Source organism: Rhynchophorus ferrugineus, unplaced genomic scaffold (genome assembly GCF_030347505.1).
Source record: "Rhynchophorus ferrugineus isolate W39M unplaced genomic scaffold, kcgeb_rfMv2 rfM5, whole genome shotgun sequence".
Lineage (NCBI taxonomy): Eukaryota > Metazoa > Arthropoda > Insecta > Coleoptera > Curculionidae > Rhynchophorus > Rhynchophorus ferrugineus.
In genome coordinates this window covers 7,397,440-7,421,286 of record NW_027472584.1, presented here as the reverse complement: position 1 = coordinate 7,421,286, position 23,847 = coordinate 7,397,440, and the positions used below count along the sequence as shown (strand labels likewise).

General features: G+C 29.6%; 3 protein-coding genes across 8 annotated transcripts in view; 1 reads left to right on the top strand and 2 right to left on the bottom strand.

Annotated features, from left to right (window-relative positions):
* Positions 1–18,135, bottom strand: part of EndoA (SH3 domain containing GRB2 like, endophilin-A) — a 90,266-nt gene extending 72,131 nt beyond the window's left edge. For 3 of the 5 annotated variants that reach the window (XM_076406171.1, XM_076406174.1, XM_076406179.1), the window contains exon 1: positions 17,976–18,110. The gene's annotated coding sequence lies outside the window, so the exon portion shown is untranslated. Of the gene's footprint in view, positions 1–17,975 lie in introns of all 5 variants that reach the window. The other 2 variants (XM_076406173.1, XM_076406176.1) reach the window with 1 other exon arrangement.
* A 199-nt stretch (positions 18,136–18,334) lies between these two features.
* LOC143197620 (protein KRTCAP2 homolog) lies at positions 18,335–19,175 on the top strand. Its single transcript, XM_076406190.1, has 4 exons — positions 18,335–18,462; positions 18,517–18,735; positions 18,791–18,857; positions 18,911–19,175. The coding sequence occupies exons 1-4, from the start codon at positions 18,459–18,461 to the stop codon at positions 19,017–19,019; spliced, it is 399 nt and encodes a 132-aa protein (XP_076262305.1). The 5' UTR covers positions 18,335–18,458; the 3' UTR covers positions 19,020–19,175.
* A 212-nt stretch (positions 19,176–19,387) lies between these two features.
* Klp31E (kinesin-like protein 31E) overlaps positions 19,388–23,847 on the bottom strand; it is a 55,199-nt gene continuing 50,739 nt past the window's right edge. For both annotated transcript variants that reach the window (XM_076406159.1, XM_076406160.1), the window contains exons 5-9: positions 20,674–22,612; positions 20,265–20,596; positions 20,047–20,210; positions 19,811–19,993; positions 19,388–19,699 (exon numbers count right to left, since the gene is read on the bottom strand). In XM_076406159.1, the coding sequence (XP_076262274.1) occupies positions 19,687–19,699; positions 19,811–19,993; positions 20,047–20,210; positions 20,265–20,596; positions 20,674–22,612 (2,631 nt within the window). In that variant the 3' untranslated portion in view covers positions 19,388–19,686. The remainder of the gene's footprint in view (positions 19,700–19,810; positions 19,994–20,046; positions 20,211–20,264; positions 20,597–20,673; positions 22,613–23,847) is intronic.

Genomic DNA, 23,847 nt, shown 5'->3' with positions numbered 1-23,847 from the left:
AGTGTAACCATTACTTGTCTGAAGTGAAATATAGTTGAAAGAATGACGCATTTTTGATAAAAATAAACAAGACAAATATATTTCCGTCGTTATTTACATACATATTTTTTTCAGAGCTTCATTTACCCAAACAACAAGAAATATATATACCATTTTATAAAAAACCTTTATTATGTTGACAAAAATAAAATAAGAAAACATAATGAAACAGTCTTGTGTATTTTTAATGTAACGAATCGATATACCTAAGAAGATTCAATTTAATGTTTGAATAAGATTTATTTATTTCAAGAAAAATACATTTACGAACATACATTATACAAAGCCTTTTAGAACATCATCATATTAAATGAATTTTTTAAAACCTATCAGGAAAATGTATATATATGAAGATTTTGTTGTGTATGATTAAATTTTTTTTTATTATTATTTAATTTATACATTGTTACTAGTTGTTTCCGTCTAACCTACAATTTGTCTTTATGATAACTTAAATCTAGGTATATAACTAGGAGGGGCCATCGGCCCTAACTCAGTCGATGGTGAAATAATGTTTATACATGTCACTGTTGAATTTTTTAAAATATGCACCTCACTACACAACACTACACAAGATCAGATGGTTTGATTCTTTTGAATCTGTGTCCTGTTCTGGTGGTATCCAAAAGTTGCAATATTTCAGTATTCGTATGAGAATGGAGTCTTTTCTCATGCCCCCTTGCAATTCTCTTGATTTCTTGACTGACTGTGGGTATCTGAAGGTCTCGATGTAGGTAATCAGTCCTATAGTATTTGGGTGCACCCACAACACCTCTCAGGACTTTGTTCTGAAAAATTTGTATTTTATTTATGTTACTCTTTGCAGAACATCCCCATAATTGAACTCCGTATGTCCATATAGATTTCAATACTTGCTTATATAATAGCAATTTATTATGTACAGATAATTATGATTTTCTTCTAATTAGCCAGTACATTTTCCTATATTTCAATTCCAGTTCTTTTCTTTTCTTCTTTATAAGTTCCTTCCAGCGAAGTTTTGCATCGAGATTCATTCCGAGATATTTAGCGTTGTTGAATGATAGTGTTATTTAATGTTATTGGGGCTTGTACGGTCTGTTTATAGGTGAACTGCACATGTACAGATTTACTTTCATTAATTCTTATTTTCCAAGCTTGTATCCAATTATTTATATTGTCACTTGTCTGTTGTAATTTTCGCAAGGCTTCTTCACTATTGTCTCCGACAGCTATAATCGCAGTGTCATCAGCAAATGTAGCCATCGTGATATTTTCCATTTGTGGTATATCAGAAATGTAAAGTAGATAAAGCATTAGTCCCAGTACACTTCTTTGTGGTACACCTGCTTTAGCTTCTTTTATTATAGAGTAAGCTTCTTCTTGTTTGACTCTAAACATTCTGGTTGTAATGTATGATTTTAATAGTTCGGTGTGTTGTTTTGGCAGCACTTTCTGTAGTTTATGAACAAAGCCTTCGTGCCAAACCTTATCGAAGGCTTGTGCTACATCTGAAAATATAGCTGAGCATACTTTTTGACTTTCGTAGGCTTTTTCAATAACAGCTGTTATTCTGTGGACCTGATCAATTGTTGAGTGCTTGTTAATAAACCAAAACTGGTGTGATTAAATATTAATGGTTAAATTGTAATTTACCGAAAGGAAAAATACAAGGTGATGTTGAAGTTCGGACACTCATGTTAAAGGCGAATATTTGTTTCGACAACAATTAGCAGTGATGTATTATACCACCAACAAGGTCATAGTGTCCTTCAGCTTGGATGGATTTAGCTTTCATAAGGACTATGTTTGTATCAACAATAAAAAAAATTATAATCGCAAAATGGGAAAATAAGTTCCGCGTTATATCGTTTTTATCACAGGTAAAGCTTTTCTTTTTTAAGGACCCAACTCCAATTTGGACGTATTTATGAAATATGCGAATAGTTCCTTCCCCAAATTTTTCCCAACCGCATCCACATTTCAATTCAATGTTATGCTTCAGCAGATTTACATGAGTCAAAATCTGGGAAGAGCTATTTCGTCAATCTTGGATCAAAGATGTTTTACCATCGAGCTTTCAATATTTCCATTTAATAGTATGCTTTAGCTTAGACGGATTTAGGCTTTAGCAAGATTATTCCTATATAAACAACAATTAGTGTCTGGGAGAGTAATTTCCTCGATTTTGGAGCAATTATATTTTCAACAAACGTTCGAATATCACAATGAATGATGATCTGGGTTAAAATAACAATGAAATATGCGATCATCAATATTAGACTACAAAAGATCAATTTTAAATACTGTTCGTTTCAATGTATTGCTATCGAATCAATATAAATTATTCGTTATGAATCTGAATTCATTTCTGTACGCAGTTTTTGAAAAGAACCTTTTGAGCTATTTTATTCAGAACCCTCAAAAATGCATACATATTCTGTCTAACAACTAATTTCAACCATTACAACATATCGAAGCATTATTCAACAAGGTAATTATTTATTTATTTATATTAAACAATATTTTGTTTCAAGAACTTCTATATACTTAATATCATACAGAAAAACATATTTTTAATTGAAATACGTGTGGAATAATACCATACATGTTGATTTTATTGTTTTGTATGGTGGTATGTTTTACACCTATATATTTACTTTTAGCATTTTAACATGAAAAGTTGGAGAGTTTCGGTTCGTATAAAATGATGGAGATAAATATAATGAGATAAACCGGCTAAAAGTTATTGTTACAATTCTAATTCAAATAAAAAATTACAATAACTATGGATTAATACTATGGGTTGATAACTATGGATTGATACCCTATATTATTACTAAGTGACATCACTGGTTAAATAATGTAGAATTGCCTCACTCTCATCTGTCTACAACAATAACAATTTTTTATCACTTATTTTGTCTTTTCTTCCACAGAGATGCTAACTTTAGTAAAATAAGCTGTCAGGAGTGGTTTCAGAAGTTTAACAATTGTGAATTTGACCCTGAAGCTTAAAAAAAGTATAATAAATTTTGACTAAATCGGTGTTCTTATGAAAAAACGTTTGTAGTTATTGGGCAGTATTTCGTTTCACTATTCGATGGTGAGCACAACGCACACAAAATAAATGTGTAAAAATTGATGATCTACATCTAGCAGTGGTAACAGCGCTCCTAGTAAGTAATACATTTGTTCCTATATATGTAATTGTTTAAGATTTAGTTAACTTATTTCTGATATAAAGTTGAATGTTAACAAAAAAATGTATGGTATAATACCTTGAAAGTATACATGAAATTGTCCTGTGCAATATGCGTTGCGCCAAACGACGTCAATTGGAAACAACTATTATATATTTGAATGTTGTCAAGAGTTGTTAGAATGCCAAGACAAAGAAGTGGTCAGAATTATTTCCCATCCCATAAACTAATTAGCTTAGTGGATCTGGTGGTGCCCATACACAGTCGCTATATATTTGAATTCTATTCTTGGTAAATGTTTGCTCAACCGCAATTAGAATAAGATTCAAAATTATCATTAACCCTTAGTTATATAATATTTGACATATATGTTAAAATGCTTCACTTGAATTTCACTTTGAATTTTTCAGGTTATCGACTCGATGTACTTATCAAAAAATACCTACATTTGTTTGAAATATAAATCATGGCAAAGAATATTAAAAAAAATATCAATACTCTCATGTATAACTATCGATACTTCGCAAAAAATATCGATATATCGGACAAAAAAACGTCGAAGAGAATTTTTTTTTCAAATAAATATCGATATGTCGATATACATTTGAAAATTTCAATAAACAAAATTAACAGTTACAAGGAAGTGCACATTTTTCATTAAATTTTTACCTCGTCAGAATGGCCACGCTTACTTTTAATTACTTGTTCTTTTGAACGGTAGTATATTCACATACTTATAGAATTATATATGGCAAAATATATATTCATACATTAGAAACAACAAAGTTATATATGGGCGCAGTGAATTAATTTTGAAGTGTTGAACCATTTTACAATTAATTAAAATTATCATTAGCCCTTAGTTATATAATATTTGACATATATGTTAAAATGTTTCACTTGAATTTCACTTTGAATTTTTCAGGTTAGTGACTCGATGTACTTATCAAAAAATACCTACATTTGTTTGAAATATAAATCATGGCAAAGAATATTAAAAAGTACTCTTTACAAAAATACTCTCATGTATAACTATCGATATTTCTTTGCAAAAAAATATCGATATATCGGACAAAAAATGTCGAAGAGAATTTTTTTAAAAAAAAAATATCGATATGTCGATATACATTTGAAAATTTCAATAAACAAAATTAACAGTTACAAGGAAGTGGACATTTTTCATTAAATTTTTACCTCGTCAGAATGGCCACGCTTATTTTTAATTACTTGTTCTTTTGAACGGTAGTATATTCACATACTTATAGAATTATATATGGCAAAATATATATTCATACATTAGAAACAACAAAGTTATATATGGGCGCAGTGAATTAATTTTGAAGTGTTGAACCATTTTACAATTAATTAAAATTATCATTAGCCCTTAGTTATATAATATTTGACATATATGTTAAAATGTTTCACTTGAATTTCACTTTGAATTTTTCAGGTTAGCGACTCGATGTACTTATCAAAAAATACCTACATTTGTTTGAAATATAAATCATGGCAAAGAATATTAAAATGAAATATCAATACTTTCATGTATAACTATTGATACTTGTTTGCAAAAAATATCGATATATCGGACAAAAAATGTCGAAGAGAATTTTTTTTCAAAAAAATATCGATATGTCGATATGCATTTGAAAATATCAATAAACAAAATTAACAGTTAACAGGGAAGTGGACATTTTTCATTAAATTTTTACCTCGTCAGAATGGCCACGCTTATTTTTAATTACTTCTCCTTTGAACGGTAGTATATTCACATACTTATAGAATTATATATGGCAAAATATATATTCATACATTAGAAACAGCAAAGTTATATATGGGCGCAGTGAATTAATTTTGAAGGGTTGAACCATTTTACAATTAATTAAAATTATCATTAGCCCTTAGTTATATAATATTTGACATATATGTCAAAATGTTTCACTTGAATTTTCACTTTGAATGAATCACTCACTCAATCATTCACTTTCACCTGAAAAATAGGTTAGCGACTCGATATACTTATCAAAAAATACCTACATTTGTTTGAAATATAAATCATGGCATAGAATAATAAAAAGTACTCTTTACAAAAATACTCTCATGTATAACTATCGATATTTCTTTGCAAAAAATATCGATATCGGACAAAAAAATGTCGCCGAGAATTTTTTTTTAAATATCGATATGTTCATATACATTTGAAAGTTTCAATAAACAAAATTTTACAAAAAAAAACAGTTACAAAAAAGTCGACAAGATGTCCTATATGATTGCTTCGTTCTGCGCACGCTCATTTTAATAATTTACATCAGGTTGTGTTTATAATTCTATGGTTATGTTTTTAATGATTTGTTAATTTGTTATGTATAGTTATGAAAATTTGAATGAAATTCGGAAAAAAAGCTATCTAACACTGTTTAATAGGGTATGTTAGCTAGCCAAGCCGGCTATGTTAAATTTGTATATATCAATATCACTATCGTCAATTATTCCTATTTCTTATTAAAAAATTATGTATAAGCATGTACGTTTGATAATAATATGTAAATAATTGGTAGTCACATTGTTGTAAACAATATTGTACATATTTGAAGCATAGTGCATAGATGTGAATGGATGGAAAAATTAAAATATAAAGTTATTTATTGAAGCAGAAAATTATATTAGAAAATTTGAGCAACATAATAAGTATCTATTGACATAAGTTTTATTTTATTTTGAGTTAAGTTTTTCAACTTTTAATACTATTAATTATCCTAAAATATTGATAATTTTAATTGCATTGTGATGAATTGTTTTTCAAAAAGGAAGAATATTTGTAGCAAAATTTAATTCTCAACGAAATACTGTATTAAAATGGTAATCATTTAGTTACAACTAGCCAATCACATCTGGTTAACTTCCCTGTAATCTACTAAATGAGGCTAAATCTGTCAGATCAATTTCACGAATAAATAAATTAATATATCCCTGTTAGTATAAATAATATGTAAAATATTTGAGAATGAAAAGAGAATGTGAAGAAAAGAAAGATATGGATATGAAAAATGTAGAAATACCAAACCGAAAGTTTGATACTCTCCTTCAAAAACCCTAGGTTTTTAATATCGATATTTTAGTTGGCAACTAAAAATTCGATACCCTCATTTACAGCTATCGTTGCTTATTTGATAAAAAATATCGATTTTAACGAATATCGATATATCAGACCATCGATATATTTTCGAAAAAGTTAATTTAATAAATCTAATCCTACAACCTTAATTTTATGACAACAAAAATAACCTTTAAGGTATTTAAATTGTTTTCGTTCCAAGAAATTCAACTTTAAACCAATTGGTGATGGCGGAAAACGGTTGGAGAAACAAATATTGTACCTGGAAGGAGGTAATGCAATTTTAATTACGTTTATCCAAGTCGGTCGCTCAGAGTTCGTAGACGAGCTGAGCTTTTGTTATCTCACTAAAATAATTAGCTCCTATTCGAGTCTTATCTAAATAGAGCAATATAGTTTTCTCGTTGAAATTTTAAAAGGATCATAATTAAAGAAACATAGAAAATACGAGGAGAATTTATCCAGATTAAACGCAGGACTTGTCTTAAGACGGTAAAATAACGGAGTCTTTGGAACATTGTTGGAAATTAAATCTATTATACTGACTGATACAAGGAAAATACAAGATCTTACAGGATTTTGTAATTTTAACAGGTTTATCCACTAGTGAAAAATATGTATATAAAAATTTTTAGGTTCCTTATTTTTCATATTTCTTGATATGGTACAGGTTTTTGATAATGTTGAATAGGGGTGACTTAATTATAAATTAAATAAGATGTTAGTGTAATAGTTCGCAAAATTACATATGAATGCACGGTTTTGGACCTGAGCAACCAAAAGCTGTTTATAAGGCAAATTGGGGAGGGGGAGACATTCCAAATCAGCAGCCCGTTTTTTAAAATTGGTTCTAGTTTTCGAAATATTCAATAAATTTAGTATTTTATTATTTTTGACCATTAACGGCCATTTATTGAATTAAAAAGTATAAATCAAAAATTAACTGAGTCTTTTATACTGCTTGGGATTTGTTTCACGCATTGGGATTCAAAAATAATTGCTTAACATATTTTTGTTCCAAAATCCTATCGCCTTTCGATTTTCGCTACATCTTGGTAAAACTCCTTGCTCATCGCTCGTGTCTTCCAACTTTTGAAGGAAAAAAATCAAGATGTGAATGCAGAAAATGTATTTTGAAAGATAATCGAACTCCAATTTTGTTGTAATAACATTTTGTAAACTTTGCGTCAGCCATTAGTTTTCAAGTTTAAATTAAATTACTTTTTTCTACTATAAATCGCTTTCATTACTTGCCGGCGATGAGACAAATTTTTTAAGGCATTTTTGCATTTGTACCTGAACAAATTGGTATTGGATTACTGGCTTCTACACTTATGATACGTCAAGATATTTATATTATGCTATTTTTTGCATTAATACCGACTACATTCATCGAGCAAAAGTAGCAATCACCTACATGATTTTTCTGTTTTCTTTTTCTTTTTCACCAAGTGAGCACGTATACAGGTTTCTTCTGCACGCGTTACAAAACAATTTCGGTACCACACTCAGTGCTTACTACAGCAAAACCAAAGTACTTCAAATAATAATGTAATATATATAACAAAACACTTTGCAACGTTCTCTCTGCATTTTCATGCGTTCGAAAGCACAAAAACAAATTCCAAATGATATTTAATACAACATCGTTAGCTGACAGCCGTTATAAAAGCAGTTGCTGTCACCATGCGCGAACTAGACAATTAAAACCAATCTTGAGATACGTATTGGAGATCTGAGTTCAGGGCATCAAATAAGGTTGATAAATAATGAAAAAAGTTGACCCAAATTTGTAAACTTGTGTTATTAGACTTACATTGCAGAGCTCTTTGGTTTAAACATAAAGATGCCTACTCAGAAATATAGAAAATAAAAGCAGGAGTGTCGCAGGATAGTATATTGGGACCGGTTATATTTCTGAATTCGGACATAATACAACAGTTTTTGCTGAAGATGCTGTCCTAATAACTGTAAGTAAACAATATATTTTAAAACCTCAATAAACAAAATTAACATTTACAAGGTGGTGAAAAAGATGCCATATATGATTGGTTCGTTCTCTGCATGCGCATTTCGATAATCTACATCAGTTTGTGTTTATTATTTGTTTATTACTATTCTATAATTATGTTTTTACTGTGAATAGTTGTGAAAATCTGATAAAATTCAGATAAAAAATAAAATCGAAGAAATTAACAAATTATAAAAAATCTGAAACGACAACTAAAAATATAATATGAATAAAAATTATAATATATTCTAGATGTGACAAAATCAACAAAAAGTTCAAAGCTCACATATTGCCAGAGAATGTAAAATGTGACTAGTTATCTAACACTGTTTAATAGGGTATGTTAAATTTGTATATATCAATATCAATGTCATTATTCCTATTTACAGGAGACGAATCCAGATATACATCAATCATATGTAAATATATATAATTGCATATATCGATGCTGTTAGTTCAATACTGAATTATACTATATATTTGAGTTCAATTGTAATTCTATTGCTTTCAATACCTCAAGTTAAAAGCTTTAGTTTATACTATTTTAAGTTATTTGGTGAAGAAGAAAAGTATATCAGTAAATTTGAGCAACATAATAAGTATATATTGAAAGAAAATATTGATAAATGTAATTGCAATATGATGAATCGTTTTTCATAGATAAATCCTTAGTTAAATTTACTTAAAGAAATACAGGCTGTAAACTATATTGAAATATTATTCATTATATATTAAATTTGTCAGATCAATATTACGAATAAATAAATTAACATATTCCTGTTAATATAAATAATATGCAAAATATTTGAAAATGAAAATATAATGTGAAGAAAAAATAGGAACTGGATTCGATAATTGGAAGAAATGCTATCCTCTATCTACAAATAAATTCTTAAGTCTATATGGATATATGGTATAAATAATAACAATTTAGACATCATTCGGTTTCAGATACCTCTTCATTACGTCAATTTTGAAGCAATTTAGTTTCCACTATTAACTTTGTTTTGTTCCCTTCAAACCCCCATAGATACAATGCGAATATTTTTAGTTCTCGAAACAGTTATTCAATGTCGATTTCTGCAATGGCCTATACATTTATTTTCCTTTCTCCGTTTTAATCCTCTCCATCAACTCAAAACGATGTCCCCGAAGTAGGTTTTTCGAGTTTAGGGAATAGTCAGGATAAATGAATTCATAGCGAATAACACCACCATTTTTATATCTTACTATATTTTTATCACAGTACTATTTTGAAAGTATAAGCCACATTTTCCAAACACAAAAAACTGTGTTATATGTTAATTAAACCTTTTTTTCAAAAATTAAGTTCTCATTAATCAGAAAACATGACGACAGCTGATATGATGAAGCTTTGATCGAAATAGGTATGTCGTCTGATCACAATTAACCAAAAATATTCGGTATGCGCCTTAACTCGGCTTAGGGATGTCGGCTGACGCAAAAAACATATCGATATTTCGATATATCGATAATTTAAAAATATCGACATATCGATTTCGATATTTTCCAAACCAAAAGTTCGGTACTGTCCTTCAAAAAACTAAGTTTTTAATATCAATATTTTACTTGGCAACTAAAAGCTCTATATTCGCATTTACAACTATCGATACTTGCTTGAAAAAAATATCGATCCAAAAAAATATCAGCGAAAAATATAGATGTATAAATATTTTTCAACATCCCTCGGCTAAAATATAGTGTGAAAACAACCGAAACCGTAATCATTAACAATTTTAAAAACGATATTTATCAATAGCCAAGATGTATGACCTAATTTGTAACAGATTAATCAGTAATTTTTTGTTGCTTTCGTCGATGCTTTTATCGTCATTTCGGGACTATACAATTGTTCTTTTGCGCTTAGAATAGGACATTCCATATAAAAGACGTGGACAAGCACAAATGTTTATGTATATAAATAAAAAATTGTATAATAAATTAAAGTAAAATATATGACAAAGTGTGTAGAGATAAAATTTTTGGTATAGATAAAATGAACATCAACAGTGAAATGTCAACAATCATGATGACAGGATTCAAAAAATTTATGTTAATAATCGATCTCCCGCAAACATCCTATCATCCAGTCATTTTTTGTCGCCGAGTAGCGTGTTCCTATAATTATTCAGTCCGAATCTTATTATTATAGAGTAAATGCGATGGCAGTCGCTCAAAAGGTGGAAGACAGAGACATGGGGACAAGGGATTGATCACATATTTCACAGCTCATTACCATTCACATATTTCACAGCTCATTCACATTCACACATTCACAGCTCGATGCAGAGTTGCTTGAGTACATCAAGTGGCTGTGAGAGAAATAACAGTGTCCCAGTCTCAGACGATTGAGTTTCACTGGATGTGAACGGGAAGGAGACTGAAAAAGTCACTTTTTGTTTCAAAAAGTTAGAATACGCTAAACTACAGTGATTGATGGAATTGGCGCATGCGCACAGTCGGCTATATTGCGCTCTCTCTTTCCCCACCTACAGTACATAATCGTCCATTTTAAAATTAACTGTTGATCGAGTGAAAACAGATAATCTAGAATATTTAGATTTTTTGATGCATTAGCAACTTAATAACAATAATAATTAAATTGTGTTATTATTAGTAGTGTAATATCCAATGGTTTTCAAATATGGAAGAACAAAGGTAAGCATGGAATGTAAGGTTAAATTTTATAATGATAAATTACCCAAACAGCATCAATTTTGTTTATAGTGAAAATATTAACCGCCGAACTTGTATCAACATTCCATACCAACAACAGGTCAAGATATAACAGGTCAATTGAAAAGTCCCCGGTCTGACACATGATGGCGCTACTAGTATTAAATCCATATGTTTTTTAGTTAGCCCTAACCTTCAAAAGATGCGTGTATAAATTTGAGAGCTGTCGGATCATTAGTTTGTGAATTATAGCATTCTGAGTGAAGCAACTTTTATTATTGTGATAAAAATGAAGGGAAAAATACAGTTTAAACAAAAACTTGGCTTGATGCCGAGTTTCCGGACATTGCCCCCAGGAAAATCACCCATCAAGGATTGGTATGCTAAGTTTAGACGTGGTGAAATGAGCACCGAAGACGGTGAACGCAGTGGACGCCCAAAAGAGGTTGTTACCGACGAAAACATTTTAAAAATCCACGAAATGCTTTTGAATGACCGTAAATTGAAACTTAATGAAATAGCAGACACTCTAAAGATATCAACTGAACGTGTACATCATATCATTCACGAATATTTGGGTATGAGAAAGCTATGTGCAAAGTGGGTGCTGCCCGAGCTTACTTTTGACCAAAAACAACGACGAGTTGATGATTCGGACCAGTGTTTGAAGACGATCAAGCGTAATAAACCCGAGTTTTTGCGTCGATATGTAACAATGGATGAAACATGGCCCCATCATTTCACTCCGAAGTCCAATCGACCGAGTCATCCGAGTGGACTGCATACGATGAACCCGTTTCAAAGCGTCTGTATTTTGGGATGCGCATTGAATAATTTTCATTAACTACCTTGAAAAATGAAGGACCATCAACAGCGACTATTACATAGTGTTATTGGACGGTTTGAAGGGCGAAATCGCCAAAATACGGCCGCATTTGAAGAAAATGAAAGTGCTGTTTCACCAAGGTAATGTACCGTGTCACAAGTCAGTGAAAACGGTGGCAAAAAGCCATGAATTGACCTCTAAAACGTTTAAACAAAGAGCGTTCTGGATATCCAAGAAAATTTGACACGTGGATTTGAAGGCATTACTCGATGAAACAATCAATGGGGATCGCTATCAACTACAATTCATGCGTTTGAGCCGAGCACTGCACGAAAAACGACTGGAATACGAGCAAAGACACAACAATATAATTCTTCAGCACGACAACGCTCATCCATATGTTGTAAAATCGGTGAAAACATACTTGGAAACATTAAAATGGGAAGTGCTACCCTACGCCGTATTCTCCAGACCTCTCCTAATCCTTCTGATTTCTACTTGTTCCGATGCTTGCTGACAGGTCAAAATTCATGACCTGTCTGAACAGCGCTTAACTTCCTACAAAGATACAAAAAAATAGGTGGAATCCATAAATTCGAGGTGGAATCCATAAATTGGTTGAAAGATGGGAAAAAGTAGCGGCTATCGGTGGATAATACAATTTTGACTTTTCACAACAAAGCTTCGAATTTAAAAAAAGCCTTAACAAAAGCAACTTTAACTTTGCACCAAAGTTGAAGCTTAATGAATAACGATGAATTTTCCGGATTATTATTAACATTACGCTGTGTTTTGATAATTACATCACGTCGAATCAAATAACAAACAAAATAATTCAGAAACCGACAGAATTTGCCTGAATAGTTTAGGGATTAAACAAACATTCTTCTGTTGAGAAACATTTCATTCGAACAGTGCCATGGAAAACAATTTTACCTCACTAATTCTGACAAGCAAAACGAATAGTTAATACCGGGATGTCTAGTTAATCTTACGACCAAACGAGATCGTTCTCCTCCAGAGAACTTCCAGGGTACAATCCACCATAGAGCTACTACACATAATTAATACAATTACTACATTTGCATTTTAATCAAGGCAAACAGATGAATGCATAAAAATCAACAGGATTTTTTACCGTTTAACTGATTAGATAATTAAACGGAATTAAAATTTGTGTTTGTGTAAATATAACTTGAACTAGCACAAACATTTCATTTGTGTAAAATTTATTTTAAGAGTGATTGCGTGATGCAAAAATTTTATTAAAGTGTAATAGATAAAGTCGAAATTATTAGTAAAATCGTGATAATTTTAATCATAAAATACAATATAAACTAAAATAATATATATATCTAAAAAATATCCCTACATTTTATTTGCAAAGCTTCAAAAAAATCACTCAAAATTGTAATATCATCATATATTGTATGGTATCAAAAACAGGATTTTGAGTATAACAACTCTGTTTATTAACATTTTTACAAATATCTCATTAAAAAAAGAAGAAAAAGATTTTTTAATGATTTTTCCTTTGCAAAACTGTTTTTACTGCTTCAATAGGAAAAAGTTGCACGGAGCTAGATTTCACCAGATGAATTTAGTATCGAAAATAACTCAATAATAAATATATAATTTAATACTTTTTAATCTTTAATCAATTGAGGAAAACAATGAATAATACCAAATTGCCCACGGATCATGCGGTTAATGAAACAAGCAGAAATCTAATTTTATCAATTGTTAATTCAATAGACCCCTACTCTCAGCCCAAGGATCAGAGAGAGAGCACCGTATATTTAAGAGATTGTGGACGTAGAAAGGTTTTAAAGGATAGATTACGTTAAATCATTTAGAGGTCTGTTTAGAAGTTAAAACATTTTATTTTATTCTTATATATAGAAGAATAAAATCCCAATATAATGCATAAACATCAGATATAAACATATCATATAAGTACACAGATTCACAAACCAGTCCGACTAATATTCTAATTATCGAAAAATTTCAGAATAAAGTGACATAATATACTATATTAAAACAACAAGAATCGTAAAGAGATAACAATAAACATTGAAACATCAACCAGCAAGAAGGCTTAATGGATTGAGTAAATTTTTTTGAGTTATTTAAATAATATTCCAATATAACTAGCAGAATCAAAAAAATAACGACAAAAATAATTATTAAATTAAAAACGAAATATTTTCTTGACTTCAAACCATTGTCCTAACTGACTGACGAATGAATTAGACAACAACCGGTCTTACTTAAGTTGGCTACTGACAATTAAAGTTACACATCACAAAAAAATAACGCCAATATCAAAACAAAATAAATAATGAAAATTTCTAGTAAAATTACAAACATTTTTCTAGTAATAATACTAATGAAATTATAACAAATAAAAAAAGGATTTTATTAACGATATTCTTAAATATGCAAAAACATCCAGAAAAATTATAGGGAGTTTCTAGGTCAGCATCACCCCATTCTACCAACCTCCCAACATCTCAAATGTATTCCCTATATTGTCTCACATAAAACGTTCGAATGGTATTTTGGTCTGGTAAGATTCATAATATTAAACTTTTAGATAACAACAAAATAAATTTGGAAAATTTTAGTGAATAACTGTTAATATGCTTACAAAAATTTACATTACGTTTATGTTAATTACTTTCGGATTTAAAAATGAACAAGAGAAAATAAAGAGAAAAGTAGATAAGGCATCAAAAGATAACAAACTCATAGCAAAAATGATTTTCAAGTCTACAATATAAAGTAATTTAATTAGCTGTTACTAATATTTCAAGTTGAACGAAGTATGATTATTGACGATTGGTCTAGTTAATTATCATATATATTGTCACATATTGTTTACCCACTATATTTCGAATACATTTGCAAGTTTATTACATCGAATTATGCGAAAGCCATACTACAAATTAGGGATTTTCATGAAAATAACTGAAAATTATACTGTGCTAGAATATGCTATTTGAAATGCATTTGCTATTGTTCAGTTGTCTGTTATAATTAATAAATTGTACAGATAATTTTCCAACACACTACTAATCATCTAAACCCATTTTCTGGTACAAATGAGTTAATTATATAAATTTCAATTTTAAGCCATATTAAATTTAAATATGCTAATAATAGATAATTAGTAATAGGTATTTTTTATTTTCTACAAATATAAACGCATATAATTAACGTTAATTAATAAAATTCCAAGATTCATACATCGAAATTATAATTTAAATAAAACTGAAATAAACTTTCAAAAATCATAATATTATGGCAATAAATTCCACAATTAATTTTTAAAAAATGTTTAAAATCGACTTGCGGTTACTGCATGATTCAAAAATGTTATATAATTTAATTTAGAACAAACAAATTAACATGGCCACACACACTCACTGGAGATCATATTATATAATAAAATTTTAAGCATTTTATATTAGATTAAACCAATCAAAAATGTAATTTCCTTTTTTAGATTATAGAATTACTAATTTTTTTCTCAATTAGTACACCATAAAAAATTTTAATTTCCCATTATTCCCCTTGGCTCCTTGGATGTAAAGAGAGTTCATAAACAATTAATAAAAAAAAACTTTTGGGTCAATCAATACATCCGAAAATAGATCGAAAAACATGGAGATACAGAATAACGGAGAATAATCTTATTAGATAAATATGCTCTTAGTAACAAAGATGATGTCGGATTAAAATTAAATTAATTATATAAAAACCACAAGTGAAAATGTTATGGTAAAAAATATAATCATCCTATACTAAAAATACTGGTGAACCGACAAATAACATTCAATATTATAAAAATAATAATTTAAGTAGTTTAAACATTACGTGACTAATTCATATATAAAACATAAACGTTTAACAATTCAGTATAATTACTAGAATATATAATAGATTGATCCTAGATAATAGGTAATATATAAACCCCATAATAGTTAAAAAATAAATAATGTAAAAATTTAAACGCACAATATTTAATGCACACTTTCCCCATTATGATGTTTCAGTGCGAAAACGCATACATGGAAAGTAGCACATATACTACTTTTTAAAAAGTCTATAGATGGTTAATGAAAACCACCAAAGACGGAAATCCCGAAAGGTCAATCAATAAAACGGGAAATGGAACGGAAAACGAGATATTCGAAAATAACAGAGATATATCCACTGTAATACTGTATGTAACGCATATATATTTACTTCATGGGATGCATAGCAGGAAGAATTACGTGCTTAGTAAAATGGCAATTATAATCATGCGGGTTTATTATAATTTCGTGACAAACGTTCACACGTGACACGAAAAAAAGCTTTATTTTAACGTAAAAAAATAAGGGCACATTGCATACTTTATAAACACACAGCACATGCACATTTATGGCCACATACTTAAACATACAGTGTATAGAACGTAAAGTACAAATATGAATATATGAAATATATCTACTAATTTAACCAATTAAGAATGATAATGCGCCGCACAGTTAATTTTAAAACAAAATGTGTAAATACAATTTACAAACAAAATTATGTCTTGAGAAAAAATAAATAGCTCATTTCAAATAGGCAGAGTTGTTATTTCAATTGTGGCTTATTAAAACTTAACTAAAATATAATTGGCGGGTAACTAAGGGTTCAGGTTAATTGAATATATCATACCGGTCATATGGACATCATACCGTAATGGACTTATTCAGGTCATCGCTCTCCATATTGAATTAAATGCAAAATTACTTTAACTGAATTTGACATATCAGTAACTTAAAACAAAAAGGTAATTCGCAAAAAGGATGTTATAAAATGATTATTAAATACCTATATTAATAACATTAATACACGAGCGTCAAACATTTTTATTGAATGATAAGTAACTTCGTAATTACTTCTTCAAAACTATTGGTTATTTGAATATAAAAAAACACTTATCTATGTTTTTTATGGTTATAAGATTCTTAGAATAAGCCAAGGATAATATAATGAACGGTGGTCATAAAGGAAATAGTGAATTCAATTAAAGCGTGAGCATTTTAGAAACCACAACAAATACTATTTAATTTAGAGCGATAAACTTTTATTTATTAAAAGAGTATTTGTTATATTATTATAATAACATATTTCTCATTTCGATAAACAGTCAGTAATTTTATAAAAATAATAGTAATATTCGTCATGAAATTATTAGCTATTACGGAATTATTGTATCCCAGTTTTAAATAAAAAATCAACATGACAACTCATTTTGTATGGTGTTTTTTAACTTAAATCGCCCAATAATGATTGAAGCTAAAATAAATAGGTTTAAACATATTTATAACAAAAACAACTTTATCTATAGTATCATAATTATGTAACATAACATAGAAAACAGAATGGTATTTAATGTAAACATGAAAACGTTAAACCTAACGGTTAACGAAACTTAAAAAATGTAACTGCTGTTAGTAAAGTTTAAACTAATTTAAATATATACAATGACAACTGATTGCCTTGACATCTACTATTCGCACAACCGCCAATTCTATTTAAACATTTTAATATTTACAGTGAAAATTTTATTGTCGGTAGCAAGAAAGAAGAATGAAGCGTATGTAGAAATAACTATTTTAAAAAACCAGAATGTTCATATCCTTGGATTAAATCTCAGGAAGATTATTAAATCTACCTCTGTGCAACAGCAAATTAATAACTATTAATTGAAAACATTTTGTGCTAAGTTTCTTATTGTCATATAGTATATTTAAAAATGATAACCGATCAAGAAATAAATATAAAACTGTCGTTTTTATTAATAAGTAAACACCTGCTAATAGTGATAAAAAAATATTTCGATATAGATACTATCGTTTTTTTTTAATATTACAAATAATAGAAATAACTGCAATACGTCACAGAGAAAGTTTTTATGTAATTGATGCTATAAATAAATAAATGTATTACATGATATTTTTTAATTTATTAAAAATATAACATAAAAAGTATGTTTTTATTTTTAAACCCCCTGGAGAAAAGTAAATTTCTAACGAGTTAAATGATTTAAAGAATAACACAACTTACCGTATATTTTTAGTCACACTATTATCTTCAACTTTCAAATTCGAAAGTAAAGGAACACTTTTCACTGAGAAAATTTGAAAACCCACCTACAAATATAGGTATAAACAACTGGAGACGAATTGAATGACAGCAGCATTCTTTGAGAAAATTTAACAAAACTGTCAAAAGTCAAATTAGGGTCTGTCTACATTAATATTTAAACTATGGAATCATATTATATTTGAAATTCATAAATACGTTGCAGGACAAATTTGTAGATAAATACAATTAATTAATTAAATAAATCCTACTTTTTATTAATATATGTTTAATATAAAAAACGCCCTACATATAGATGACCAACAATACACTAATCAGCAGTAAAATGTCAATTTAGTGACAATTCATGGGCATTCTGTAAACGTTGTCTAAACATCAATTTAGCAATAGTTTATTCGTCTTCATTTACGAATTTTAAGTTTTAAAACTGAAATTTTTTATAAAATGGGTAAGTATTCTAATAAAAACATGTACATTATTTAATATTACTTAACATTTCTAGCTGTGGCCACAAAAACATCATTTATATTGTCCTCAATAAGTTGCCTCCTATTATTTTCATCGATGCAAATTTGGAAAACCTGGTTAGCATCTTCTAGTCAAAATACTCTTTTGGGGGGAGTATTAGGATCTTTCTTATTTACATTTTCTTTAACAGCAATAGGAAATTTGGAAACATTAATTTTAGGAAAATCATATAATCTCGGATTATTCCCTGAAGGTTTATATTATCTAAAATTTAAATAATCAACTTATTTCAGATATTCATATTTTAGTGATACTCTCTTTTATTGTTGCTGTATTAGCAGCAGCAAGTGTTCATAGAGTTGCTGGAACTTCTTGGTAAGATCTTAGTTTTATAATAATGATGACTACTATAGTTTTTATATTTGTAGTTTATTGCTATCTCTACTGGCATTATTCTATATTAATAAATTTTCTCAAAAAGTATATGCCCAAGTAGTTCCACAACAAATTCCAACAGGAAAGAAAAAGAAAAACTGAAATCCTAAAAAACATATCAATTCAAATTAAGCCAATTTACGTGAGTAAATTAAATATAAAATTGAGTTAATATTAGCAATAGTATTAATGCTTTAATATGTTTACATTTTGTATATTTCTGAAATTTTAGAAAAAAATAAATGAACTGAATCTCTAGTGACTTATTATTATTGACAGTAGTTATTGGGAAACATAAAGTTATACTGCTAACGTTCCGATGTACATGATTCTGAATATAAAAGGATGTTTTGGTACTTTGAGAAATAAACTTGCGTTATTTCTATAAAGTAATAAAATGTTTTGTTGTAGTTTTACTCTGAGTATTTACAAAGTATGAATAGTATAAGGTTAAATAATAAATATACACATTCATTTAAAAAACAGTGTTTACTAAAACAATTGTTACAGATCAGCAGATAAATATTTTCTTTATTAATTAAAATTAATATATAAATAGTCATTAAACATCATAAAATTATTAACAACATTAATAGTACCAATAATAGAAATGACAATAAAATGATTAATTTTAACAATATGGAACAAGTACAGGAAGGTGGTAAATAAAATTCGCATTTATTGATAGAGCTACCAGAAAATATAGGCCTAGCATCCCTAGATAATCTATCAATGCCACTTTCAGCGGATACATTAAGTTTGTGGATCATCAAGAATTCAACCTGTTGAATTAAAAAATTAGTTAGACGGCATTAGTGAAAAATTTGTTGCATTTTACTATTATAAAAATTCAGCCTATTTAATTTTGCTGTATCTAATTTAAATTTACTAACTTAAGACTTCCTGAAAGACTAGGTACACCCTGCAGGTTATAGTCCAGGCTGAAAATGTGATGTGAATCGTGCGGGTGCGTCATATCTGGCATTTGATGGCCATAGAGCATTTCTGAAGGATGTGCAGTTCTTCTTCTTACTTTAGATTTATTCATTTGAACCTGGGGTTCAGGAACTTGCAAACTGTAACAAATAATATACTCATTTTGGATACTTCTGAATATCTTTTTACCTACAGAGAATCATTTGGTACAGGAGAAGCAGATCTAGATGAATTTGAACTGACCGTGTCATTGGTATTGCTTGATACACTAGTTACCAATTCCTTAGAGAAAATAGGTATTTCATTATGTAATAGATGATCCAATAGTTGACCTTTAACATTGGCTTCTTGTTGGAGCTAAAAAATAGATAACGAGTCTAAATGCCATAATATCCTGACTAAAATCCTTACTTCAGTTAAATTAGCTTCATTTTCTCTAAGTTTTGCATCTCTTTGTGCTACAGCATGACTTTGTGCCAAGGTCATATTGTATAGTTTTTCAATTATATATTTGGCTTCATCTACATCATATACTGATGCTACTATTTGCTCCAATCCTGCCGTATCAGCAGGATCTTGAGTCTTTTCAATGTCCATAACATTATGTTGAGTTTCACTGATTGTTTCTTGTACATAATTAATATTTTCTTTAATATCTTCAATGTAACTATCAAGTTGCGTTATGTCTTGCCCTTTTTCGACGGCTTGATTTCGCCTTTCTTCTAAAATTTCTAGTTCTCGACCTACAATTTTAAAATGTACTATAATATACTTTTATATCATACTACGATATATAGGAGTGATTAATTGCATAACATACCTAATGATTCTCTTTTTTCTAGAAAATGCTCCATTCTAACTTCTTGTTCGACAAGACCTCTCCTGCTTAATGCAATATTATTTATAGTTTGCTCGACTTGAACCCATAACTGTTTTGCCGATTTCTCGGAAAATGCTTTAACGGGGACCCTGCCTGATGCTTTTAGACTTAACCGACCTCTCTGACTTTTCCTCAAGACCGAAACTTCTTCTTGCTTTCTTTTTAACACTTGATCTTTTATTCTACGTTCATTTTCCATAGTTTTAATAACATTAGCGTTTTTTCTTGATTCTTTTCGAAGTTTTGCAATTTCCCTTTCTTTCCGGGCCTCTGCCTCTTTATGTTTCTGAGCTTCATCTTTCATTTTATTTATTAACCGTACTTTAGCACGCTTCATTTCAAGTAATTCATCCTTATACGATTTAAGTTGTTGTTCATGTTGAGAGTGATTTTTTATTAGTCTTGAATGTTCTTTTTGCGCAGCTTGTAGTTTCTTAAGTTCCCTCTGCATGTCGTTAATTTTTCTGGTATAATCTTCTTTAATTTTCTTTATTTTTTCAGATGGTTCCTCATAATTATTATACTTTTTAAGCATTTTATCCCGTTCTTCTTGGGTACTCTCTATTCGTTGTTGTAATTGTTTTAATTTGTTTTCATATTGTTGTCTCATTGTTTGCATCCTGCGCTGAGACATTTCGAGTTCATCTATAAGTTTTTGTTTCATGTCAATATCAGTTGTTAATGATATAAGTTCGTCTTTAAGTTCTTTGTTAACTTCCTCGTTTTCACTAGATTCGTGTTCACTCTCGCCGTCGCTGTCTTGATCAGCCTCAAGCGATCTTCTGTTTAAAGCCTCTCTATCTTTTTGCAAATTCAATTTTGCTTCCTCTAATAAAGACGTTTTATCATCATCTAAAAGACTAGAATTAAGCATTACACTATATCTTTGGGGACTTTGCGATCGACTTAATTGCTTTCTTAATTGTTCGCATGTATTGTTTGATTCAACCAATTTCGCCCTCAATTCTTCGATCTCTTTGAGGTAGGCCTGTATCATATCTGTTACCTCACTATTAGTGCCACTACTAATCCAACTACCCTTTGATTTCTCGACTAACAAATTAGTATTTTTAAGAGTTAACGCGTCAATAGTTTCTTGCATTGCTTTTACTCGAATTCTCAGGTTATTGACTTCGCCCTGTAACATGTTATTTTCATAGAACATGTCATTAACAGTTTCCGTTCCATCCTCTTGGATAATTCTCTTGCCTTGCTTATACTCAACCAGTTCGAGTTGCAACTGCGTAATCTGTTGCCGCAATTGACTAATTGTTTTTGAACTTTTATCTTGATTAATAAATATCTTATTCTTAATATTACGTGCTCGGTTAGCATACTTTAATGTATTTAAAGTTTCCATGAAATCGCTATCACTTGGACTAACACAAGCAATCATCACAGTTTGACTATTTCCACCTAAACTATCTTGCAGAAGCCGCGTGAGTTTTGAATCCCTATAAGGTATATGTAGAGCACGTTTAGTTCTATCACCTAAAGCGGATATAACATTCCCTAAAGCTAACAAGCCACAATTTATAGAGATTCCTTCTTTTTGTCTCTCTCCCGTGGCCCCAGTCCTTTTTAATCTCTCCGACCCAGCTAAATCGACAAAATGAAACTTGGCGCTTAACGTTTCAAATTCATTCGATACAACATTTTCATCTTCAGATGGCACCAATCGCTGCTGCTTTACATGTAAAGTAAATATAGCGTGGGATCTTGATGATTGGGTGTTCATCTGAGTACTGGCTGTTGTCCGAGATAACGCTCCTAATTTTAAACATTGCAAAGCTTCCTCTGCCGATTGTATTACTTTACACGTCACACCCTTCACTTGAATTCCGCCATATTGATCCTCGTGGATTTTGTAAACCTTGTCCTAAAAAAAATTTGTTTTAGTTAAAGATTTATTACCATATGTCACGAACAGGGCAACTACATTACTGCCTTAGTCGTGCAAAAAGTATTTTTGCTAAAGGTTACAACAAAAATATGAAATCTATATTTTTCACAGAAGTATTTAAATAACAATCATTTTTTATTTTAAATCCATTATATATGCATTATCTATCGTTACTCCAGAGATAGACTATTGATAACTTTCTAAAATTACTAAAATTATTTTAAATAGTAGAACATCGCACGAAAAGTCTCCAGTTGAACTAACAAAAAAATACAAATATCAATTGATATTACATAGGGTGGGCTATTTATATCTGCTGTAAGACAATTATTATTAACTGCTTATAATTATTAATGACTCGTAAACAAAGTTGAACAAAAATGAACTATTGGAGATTTGGATTGGAGGATTTGTAGTTCTGCAAATCCAGATGCAATGATGGGAAGCTCCTACTACGCCCTGAGAGGTTAATCAATATGATATTATTTATGGAAATATATGTAAAACAGTAATTTGAAAAGAATGGTGTACTCTCATATCAGCTATGGCATCCATTTAATTCAAATTGCTTCCCATAAATAATCAGGACTTGGAGTCTGGTGAAGAAATTAACTCAATTCATTTTTTGTTTGCAGATTATTTAAATTTAAATTTAAAAACTGTATTCAACATCAGAAAAAATAAAGTTTGCAATTTATTGAAATCGTAAATGTATTTGATGAAACTGACCCTTTTAAACCAATCATCCAAGATATGATTTTAGATCATTGATTGATTGGAAGAAACTTAGTAAAAACTCAAAAAGCATTTCACTAGACACGGTAAACAATATCTTCAGTGAAGTTTTAGATTTCAAGAAGATGTGTGTTATGGAAAATAGCTAAATTATATATTAAATATCACCAAGAATAATGTGCATCATTCCATTACAATGGAAAGGACTTGAGGTCCACTATCACTGTGACTCAATATAACAGAGATATGGAACATATATTTCGGCTGCAAAGAGAGGTAATATCTATAAATTTTCTAGGAAGGGATTTGATTTGCCAATGACCTCCAAATTACATACAATAATAAAGTCAGGTTATTATTGCAATCTTTTCGACTAACTGGACACACGAATTTAGTGTTCACACAGTTTATTTGTTAGATTTAACTGCTTTTGATATTTGGCTCTTTGTACATCTTAAAAATTACTTTCGTGAAGA

Excerpts from the sequence above, each read along its gene's own strand:
- LOC143197620 (XM_076406190.1), top strand. Across the intron at positions 18,736-18,790 it reads TCTCGGATTATTCCCTGAAG|TGATACTCTCTTTTATTGTT; the intron begins GTTTATATTATC and ends TTCATATTTTAG. Across the intron at positions 18,858-18,910 it reads AGAGTTGCTGGAACTTCTTG|TTTATTGCTATCTCTACTGG; the intron begins GTAAGATCTTAG and ends TTATATTTGTAG.